The sequence below is a fragment of the Protopterus annectens genome, chromosome 7.part1, assembly GCF_019279795.1.
Source record: "Protopterus annectens isolate FY-2018-M chromosome 7.part1, PAN1.0, whole genome shotgun sequence".
NCBI classification, from domain to species: domain Eukaryota; kingdom Metazoa; phylum Chordata; order Ceratodontiformes; family Protopteridae; genus Protopterus; species Protopterus annectens.
Window position 1 is genome coordinate 164,135,091 of NC_056740.1, and position 10,000 is coordinate 164,145,090.

General features: G+C 37.3%; 1 protein-coding gene across 2 annotated transcripts in view; it reads left to right on the forward strand.

Moving 5' to 3' along the window:
- Positions 1–10,000, forward strand: part of FGD5 (FYVE, RhoGEF and PH domain containing 5) — a 1,722,626-nt gene that overhangs the window by 1,268,309 nt on the left and 444,317 nt on the right. For both annotated transcript variants that reach the window (XM_044078612.1, XM_044078611.1), the window contains exon 7: positions 6,174–6,330. In XM_044078612.1, the coding sequence (XP_043934547.1) occupies positions 6,174–6,330 (157 nt within the window). The remainder of the gene's footprint in view (positions 1–6,173; positions 6,331–10,000) is intronic.

Genomic DNA, 10,000 nt, shown 5'->3' on the forward strand with positions numbered 1-10,000 from the left:
AATGTAGCAGGTAAGGCAGTCTAACTCTCCATCTTTAAATGACATTTGTGAGTTTGTTTTAAAGGTGCATGACCTCAGAGTGATCTTTGATAACAGGCTTGATTTTCACAGGATAGGTGTCTATCACCATCAAGTCAGTTTGTCACCATGTAAAATTTCATGTAGATAAAAACATCTTCTATCAGAGGACCTTATAGTTGTTATTCATGCCCTGTCTCATTACAGTTTGATTAATTTAATGACTTTCTCCTGAGGGTACCTGACCCTGAACTTGTTTGACATAACTAGTGCAGAATTCTGAATCCCACCTACTGTTGAGTATTCCCCAATACCATCATAATGACCTAGCTCTCATGGGCCTGTAGTGGCTGCCTTCATAGCTCTCATGGACCCATAGTGGCTGCCTTCATAGCTCTCATGAACCCATAGTGGCTGCCTACATAGCTCTCATGAGTCCGTAGTGGCTGCCTACATAGTTCTCATGAGCCTGTAGTGGCTGACTGCATAGCTCTCATGAGCCCGTAGTGGCTGCCTTCATAGCACTTATGAGCCTGTAGTGGCTGCCTTCATAGCTCTCATGAGCCTGTAATGGCTGCCTACATAGCTCTCATGAGCCCGTAGTGGCTGCCTACAGACTTGCATGTAGTTCTTAAAGAGTTTATCTCAATCTAGCCTTATTTGTGTCCTCCATACCTTATACAGGTGTTTCTCTATATTTTCTTGTGCAAGCCTTCCATATGTGCTACTGTGTGACCTTTCGTGGTTCTAAAAGTGTACCTTGTGACTTCTGGCACTTTGCCATTTTTCTACCAAGTGCTATACCTTCGGAACTTACTGGTGGCTTCAAGAAGCCCATAAGATATTTTTTTTCAAACTAGCATATGCCCAGAAGGGTAAAATAGTTTTATTGTCATATTTATTAGCATTTTCCAGTCTATTTCCCTTAAATCTTAATATTTCCCTCATATTTTTTCATCTAACCTCCATAACGTTATATGTGTAAAGTGCAGAATGGCACGTACAGTGACACTGTAATGAGAAAGTCTTCTCGACCATTCCTACAGCCCATATACATACTCACAGTTGTTGGATGTTTTGATTTTTCATTATAATTGTTGCACAGACAGGGCCACTAAATTCGTCGATTATTCATGTGTAATAGTCCAAATGTAAACATTATACTTGGCACTGGAAAAATCAAGAAAAAAACTTTATTTAATTCCTAACCTTCTCCTGTAATTATTTAACTGATTTGAATTCACAAGTAACAGTGTAACACAGTAGGTGAAAGAGGCAAATGTCCTTTGTGGAAAGTGTTAGAGGGTGCAATCCAGTCAACCATCCATCGTCCCAATTGCTCTTAGTGGTGGTGCTGCAGTAGCGTTGTCACCTCACAGTAAGACGCTGTCCGGTTCGATTCTCAGCTAGAGCGTCTTCTGTGTTGAGACATGCGTGAATGGGCGTACCTTCGTTGAAGGTTGTGCATCAGGCCTGGCAAGCCGGTACGTAAAAATCAACTGCCAATCATTAGTGGACCGTAGTTCTGCTGTGGTGACCCCTAGCTGGGAAAAGCCGAAGGACACAAACAAAAAAGCCAGTATTGTATTTGTAGTCAAGCCTGAGTGCTGTAGCACTCTGTGTGTGGTCTAGCTGTAGCAATTGCTTCCTACATTGTAGCAAACAGTTTGCTACAGTTTCAATGTAAAAATATATATATATATATATATATATATATATATATATATATATATATATATATATTTTTTTTTATTAAACCCTGAGTGCTATTGAACTCCATGCAGGATATAAATTCTAGCAACTGCTGCTAAATTTGTAACAAGTAGTTTGCTACACATTAAAAGAGAAAAGTTTTTTTCTCTTTATTATTTTTGTTACTCTAACGTAAGGAAGGATGGTTGGGGGCAGGGCAGAGAAATAGGATCTGAATGGCTGGGGCAGGAGGGAGGGGGGTGTGTCCTGTATCTGGCCACCTGGTTGATGTCCCAGCAAAAGGAATGGCCTTTTTTTTTGCTCTTCACAGATAGCTGAGGGGGTGGGGTGCTAGTTTGTGGTAGTGGCTGGTTGAGCCAGCTATGCTTCTAGTATAACATTCTGATATAGTGCTAATGATCATGTGCTGACATCATAAATATAGTAAGAACATAATGTTTTCCTGTAAACTTGTTTCTTCTGTTGTTCTGTCATAGTATGTATGCTTTCCATGGGGCACAGAGAAAGCTGAGCAGTCATCTGACATCAGCATACAAACAGCCAATCAGCTGAGGAACTGTCTGATCTTTAAATTTTTCTCTGAGCAAGAAGCATAGATGAATTGTTATAAATCAAAGGAACTCATTTACTTTCCTTACTCTAAGTGGCCATTGCCCAGTAATCTCAACATGATTGTTCAAGGCCAAGAAAATACTTCCCCATATATTCACATATAGACCCATTCAAGAATTAAAAAAAACATGGTCGTTATGCACATAAACACTATATACTGGTCCCCTAATTTTTAACCTCACTGCTCCCAGCTTAGCATTAAACTGATTCCTTGAGAAACTTCCCATCATGCCAGATACAGTCTCCCCTCTTGTCAAAGGGTAATTGAGAGTACAAAAATGCCCATGGCTCAGCCCATCCTTGAAACAACTTCTAACAGCTAGGCATGAGGCATGGGAAATCTGGAAACAACAGGAATTTAATACTGACCTACACAAAAAATGCCTAGAGCTCAAGAAATAAGTCAGAACAGCAAACAATTCTGCAAATGTGACTTCCATAAGAAATATGGAGAATGCATGGACCAGTAACCCAAAATACTTCTGGAAAGAAATAAATGAACTTACTGGAAGTACTGTAGAATCAGCAGAGTTTTTCATCATTACAGTCAAAGTAAACCAAATTTTCATTCACAAGTATAGGCACTTTCTAACATTAATCCAGCCAATTTTTAATAATTCCACACAGCTCTCTCAATCATACTTTTTCAAATTTTACACACTAGTAGCCTACACTTTAATATTCTACCTTAATCAGCTTTCTAAAAACAATTTAAAAAAACCCTAATAAACATCGGTGAAGAAAGTGTTACAGTATTCTTTAAGTTGTATCCAGCTTTTCTTAAATTCCTGTCTGCTTATATTGTAAAACCTCTCTCACAATTATACAATGCGTCAGTTATTTCAGGTGTTTTTCCTATACAGTTCAAACATGCAGTCATAGTTCTTTTACCTTGGAAACCTCATGTTAAAGATTGCAAGAATTTCGGACCAGTAGTCAACCTTTCCCCACTTACATACATTTTCGATAAAAATATCTATAACCAGGTCCTAGACTACATTAGTAATTATGGGATTCTATGCAATGCTCAACATGGCTTCCACAACTCCCTTTAGTACTATTACTACTGTATACAAAACTAACAGACATATTATCAATAATATGGGTGAATCTAGATTAAGAGATGGACTATTCATTGACTTAACCAGTGCATTTGAAATAAATAAATATAACCCCCTTCTCCTGTATAAGCTAAACAAGTTCAACTTTAGATTCCAAACAATTTTGTTGCCCCAAAATTACCTCCAGGATAGATCATTTCAGCTCTACACAAAGAACATGTTTTCAAACCATGGCTCCTTCAAAACAGGAGTACTCTCAAGGTTCAGCTATGAGTCCATTGCTTTTTTTTATTTTTTCATCAGTCATCTCATTGGTGACCAACCCAGGTTGAATGTTATAATGTATGCTGATGACATTGTCATACTTGAAACTATAACTTTCCACAACTCCAGTTTAAACTTCAAGACAATAAGGCTTGCAGCTGGACCTAAAACAACAGGTTGCTTATCAACACCTTAAAATCTAGCATCATGATTTTTGGAACACATAAAAAGATTCTCAAGAATGTGAGTATTGGTATTGCAGACACAAACAGAATCAACTTTCCAATTGTGAATGAGCAAAGACACATTGACCACACTCTTGACCCATCACTATCCTTCTGTAAACACATAGACATTATTCTAAGCAAAGTACTCTCACATTTAAATTAAGCTATAAAATATCCCACTTACTTATACCAGCTTCCTGTCAAGGTATAGCAAGGAAGGTATTAATTTCAAAAACTGAATATGGTCTTCCATTAGTAAAGCTTTCACTCCAGCACAAGTCCACAAAAATACAAACAGCAGTTAACAAAATCTGCAGATTTGCTTTGCTTGCTGACCAGCAAAAAACTCATTCCTTTATTCTTATCCAAGTTAAAATGGCTACCAGTGAAAGAAAGAGCAACCCTATTATTATCCTCATGAATACTTAAAGTCATCAGTTTGGGTCATTGTACCCATTAAAAGCCAAGATGCATATAGGACACCCAAGCTATGCATTAAGGGATATAAATGAGGATACCTTTTCCTCCTTAGACCTAGATTTAAGATGGCTATGGACAAAAGGGTATTTGCAAAGTTTGCACCTACCACCTGCAACTAGAGATCAGACATGAAGATACTTTGCACATGTTAAAAAGCAAGTTGAAAGAATTCCCACATTGCCGCAGTATTGATGTTGTGTACAATATTCATGCTGTAATCACTTTGATGCTCCTTCATATTCTTTTTATTGTTCTGCAGCTTTGAAATCAAAAGCTGTATAGTAATTATCATACTATTTTTAACAAGTATGATATTCCTGAATATTTTTGTATTGGCAGCTGTAAAGCACAAACCATTTACCATTTCACCTGTAAACTAACATTTGAATGAAGATGTTACTACCAAATTATGTCTATTCACGCATTCAAAATGCTGTTTGCAAACCTGCAGGTGCCTTTCTCTATCTGCATTGTAAATGTTAGTCTACTCAAAATATTTGCTGTAAATTTGCATTTTACCATCTTTATTTGATGTACCTCTACCCTTATGGGTCTGGTTTGTGGCTGAAAAACCTTGGGTAACCAGCCACGTATCCGGCTATCAAATGTCAGTCAGTCAGTAAATACATAAATGTATACAAATATAAATAAATAAATAAACAAAACAAATTATAAAACAGCAAAGTACATATCTAATTGTCTATTAACAACTGCACTTATCTAAATACTTTCTGCATTGAAAAACAGGGGAATCTTGAGGAAAGAATAATACAATAACAGTATGGCTGAGGGTCGTGGAATGTTTTTCTCCTGTTCTGCAAGAGTATTTTTGCTAGTCAGCCTTGTTCTCATGACCAAACCTTATCAGGCAAGAGTAAATCCAACATTAACTTACAGACTAGTACGGACTATTGCTAAAATAATTCACATCAGGTATTACTCACAACTAAAAAAATATCACGTCTGACCTAACTTTAACAAGTTAGGACACAGAAAATATTATAGGATTTTAACATATGATATATTAAGACTTGATGCCATAGTTTCAGTACTGTTACTCCTTGAGATGTGCACCAAAGTCCTGTTGTCTTCATCCTAGAAGTATAAAAAATTTCCTCGGTATAGAAAATACATCTGCAGATGTTACTTTCCTGCTATCAAATAAATGCTGAGTTTCTATTAACCTGTTTGTGAGCTGAATGAAGATGAATTTTAAGCTTGTCAGTTGGATCCAAGATTATGTTATCTTTGGGTCTATGATACTATTTTGAACAACTACATTTAAAAGCTTATGAAATGGCTGTTTGTAGTTTTGTAGAGAGGATAAACATTAAGTCTGATAAAACATCGTTGTATTTTAAAAGTTAAATGTTTTGTTACATAGGAAATAGCACTGCATAATTCTGTAATTCAGAATCCTAAAGATCACCATGATAATTAGGATTAAGTATTTTAAAGAAACGTTTAAATGTCATCCAAGATCAGCAAACTTGCAAAACTGGCAATGAAAGTTGATGCTTTATTTGTCTTAATCCATGAAGCATTAAATTACTGGATACATCTCAAGTGATTTGTTAATGTTCTTTACCTTTTTTTTACCACATTGCAATGTAATTATCAAATATGTTAGCTAGATAATTTCCTGTGCTTGGTTAAAAACAGTTGGTGGAGAACATGGTAACAAGCCTAAGGAAATGTAATGAACTGTTGATGTTTCACAATTTACTTAATTACTATTAAGGACAATAGAAGAGTGCTACTTGAGATTAATGATAATTTGTGCTCTGTTTGTTTGCAGGGAGGAGCATCGAAAAATGGCTGATATCTTTCTCTCACGAGCATCACAATTTAATGTTTACAAAGAGTATATTGCACAGTATGACAGCAATGAGGCATTGTTTGATACATGCTGTTTGAAGTCCCCTCACCTCAGAAGAGTAATCCATCAGTTTGAGGTAGGGTCTCTCATCTGTGATTTTTGTTTTATTTTGTTTTTCCTTAGGAAAGCATCTAGTCAAAATAAAAAAAACAGATCTATATCATATTGTCAAATGCTTAATTGAGCGAACCACTATTCATCGAACCCAATTAAGGGAAAGCTCAATTAAGCAAACGACAATTTCAGCAAAAACTTTCCCAGGTAAAATAACCACTGGGCCAGCTCCCGACTGTAAGAAAGACAACAAAATGTAAAACTCTGCAAAGTGGGGGGAGGCTACACCCCCCACACTCCCCCTAACTAAATATACCAACTCCAAGATCACACTACAGTGCGGAAAAGGGCAAATACACAATAACAGCCAACCATGTCCTGTTCCCGGGAAAGTTTTCGTTGAAATTGTCATTTTCTTAATTGAACTTTCACTGAATAGGGTTCGATGAATAGTGACTCGCTCAATTAAGCATTTGACAAACTGAAGTAGACCCCAAAAAACATGACTCACAGAGTTTGTAGCACTTAGAAGTAATGACAGCAGCTGAGATTTACTATATCTTTGCAGTTAGGTTTTACTTTTTCATTATGAACATTTCTTCTCAGCAAGTTTAAATTTTAATGTTAGTACTACCTAGATCAGTGTTGGCAAACCTTTTAAGTTTGGCATGTCAAAAGCTCCTGGCTCAAAATAATTCAGTGCACTTCACATGAGCAACGAATGCAAAAGCAGCGTGTCTTTGGTAACTCGAGTATTAGTGACCACTGAGGTGTCACCCAAAATGTTGTGGTGTGTATCATCTTTGACACGTGTGTCATAGGTTCACCAACAACCCTTTTAAGACCATACTCTGTCATGTCACAACTAGATGTTTCAGCATCTAAGTTCATTTACCCTTTACTCTGAAGAAGAAACTCTTATAATAGTGAAATATGGGATCAGAACCCAAAACAGGGTTACTAACACAACAGATCATGAAGAGGCAGCTTATTTGAGCAGACTGCCCCAAGTCACATCTTCTGTTCTTCTGAACTCTAAAAGTTGCAGACAATCAAACTCTGAGAGATTTATGAGATGCTTGCATTTACATGAATATTTTTAATTAAATTAACTATATTTTTATTTACTTATGTTCAATAAAATTGCTCAGGTTGGCAAGAAATCCTTTCAAAAATGTAAAATAAAATAAGGTTTTGATGTTACCGATCAAGTTTGTCCCTAGTGGATTACTAGACAAAATACACTTGAGTGCTGTTCTTTAGAACTAATGGCAGAGTTTCTCTACCCTACTGTACCTAATAGAGTTTTTTAATAGGGTCTATATTATATAATCGCATGCGAACAATGTCGAACACTCTAATGAGCAAAAGTGCCGGAACTCGAAGTTCCGTTATTGAGATTGCAGTACATTGAAGAGTGGGATATTTGCCCTTTCCTCACTGTAGTGGGATCACAGAGCTGGAATATATATTTAGTGGGGATCAATGATAAGGATTTCAAGTTTCTGTATTTTCACTCAGAGCGTTCGACATTGTTCGCATACGATTATATAATATAGACCCTTTTTAATACATTGAATAAAATTCATTTTAACAGCATGCAACCCACATAAATTAAAAAATGATTAGTAGAAATCACAGTTTGCAAAATTATTTTTTATACAACAAGTCACATGCTGTCATAGAATTAGTTAGTAAGGACATAGGTATCCACCAAACACTGGACCCATCTCAGTTTGGATTCTTCTGAGGCAGGTCATGCTTAGTCTGGTGGAATTTTTTGAAAAGGTCACCAAAGCAATAGATGAAGGTAACTTACTAGGAATAACCCTTTGCCATCCTCTGGATTGCCAATATTGTCATATAGGACACAGGAGATTGAAATATTGGAAGCTACCCAAACAAAAAACAGTCACCAGAGGAAGCCCACAGGGTTCAGTGCCGGGTCCTCTTCTGTTCAACACCTACTTCTCCAAAGGGCTCTGGTTAACTAAGATTGCAGGTGACTGACAGTTAGGATCAGTGATCAAATTCACAAAAGACTCCATTGCCTAAACAAATAAATGGTGCCAGACTCATGAATTAAAGCTAAATGTCAAAACATCATTATTGTCTACTTTGGAAAGTTGACTCCCCTGGAGGAACTATCACATAGGATAGTACTAGGCTATTAGTCTGCAAACTATTATAGGTCTAGTTAAAAACCAGAGGTTAGAATTAAACCCTGTGCCTTGTATCTGTGAGGTAAAGGCTTTAACCATTATGCCAACTTCTCCTGAATGACAACATATCCATAAGAGTTGACCCAGTAGTTCAGGATTTGGGAGCATAAGTGGACAGTGACCTAACTTTTGACCAGTGTGTGTCCACTGTGGTAAGGAAGTCTTTTGATATAGTTTAGCTCATAAACAACGATATTGTATCTAGATTCAGGGATGTCATTGTCCCCTTTACTCAGTCCTCATTAGGCCAGTCATTGAGTATAATATCTTTTTCATGTATCTGTCCAGGCACATGCAGCAACTGGAATGCCTGTACAGATATAATCAAAAAGGATATAAGGCCTCAACAACATGTACCAGCTCAAGGCCCAATCACTATTTTCTGTGTCTTACAGTCTGCCAAGAGATGATCTGTGTCTAGCTAACAAGGCATTCTCTGGCCCATTGCTGATGGACCTAACTTCACATCTGCATGTCAAAAGGTATCAGAAGTATTCAATCCAGGGGCATTACTGTCTTCTGTAACATTAAGATTATTGTTTGAAAGGACATGTTCATCTCCCAGAGGATACCACTGTTCTGGAACAGACTCTCCATCCACATAAGATAAAGCTTATCCCTGACTACATTTCAAATGTAACTTAGATCAATGGATGGGAAGCAGGAAGTTTACCCCAGGACTCCACCCTACTCCAATGAACAGAGGCACCTCCTATTTGCTTTATCCCAACACGTGGGTGTCATCTCCAAAACCTGTGTTTTAATTTGGTAATAGTCACTAGAGTATATACATCTTGGAAAGGGTTAGGTGAATCTAAAGTCTAACAGGAGAGGTTAATCTTAAGTGCAAAAATGGGATAACTGGTTATGCTTAAAATGGCCCACTAGGGCAGTTAGCCTAGTACTAATCTATGAACTTTGAACATGCACCAACTCACAAATGCATGCAAGTATACTAGGTGTACACACACATGCACACAAGCACATTCTTATTACATCTGATGTCACATTTACCCAGAGAGTATTCCACAAGTAGATGATCAACAGGTCAGACAAGTATCTATTCTCATGCAGACAGCATAACTGTGGCACAGCCTAACATACATTTAGCAAGTATTTTATAAACAGTACCAAGCTCATTTTTTGGAATATCAGTAGAATCAGTGGAAGTATCAATTCCAAATAATGATTATAACAATGTAAAGATCTACAATTTAAATTTAAATAATAAACATACTCACAATGGCACAGGAGCAGCCTTAGGTCTACTGGTGCCCTAACCACACCACCCATTCCCCACATCCTGGTCTACCTACACTAAATAAATTCTGGAAAAGCACCCCTGCTAGAGCGGCACCCTAGGCGGCTGCCTAGTTGGCCTATGCCTAAGGCCGGCTATGCAATGGCAGCATATCACTACTGAAGCACACCAGAGAAAAGAGTGCTAGGAAGTCTTTGGTACGTAAAGTT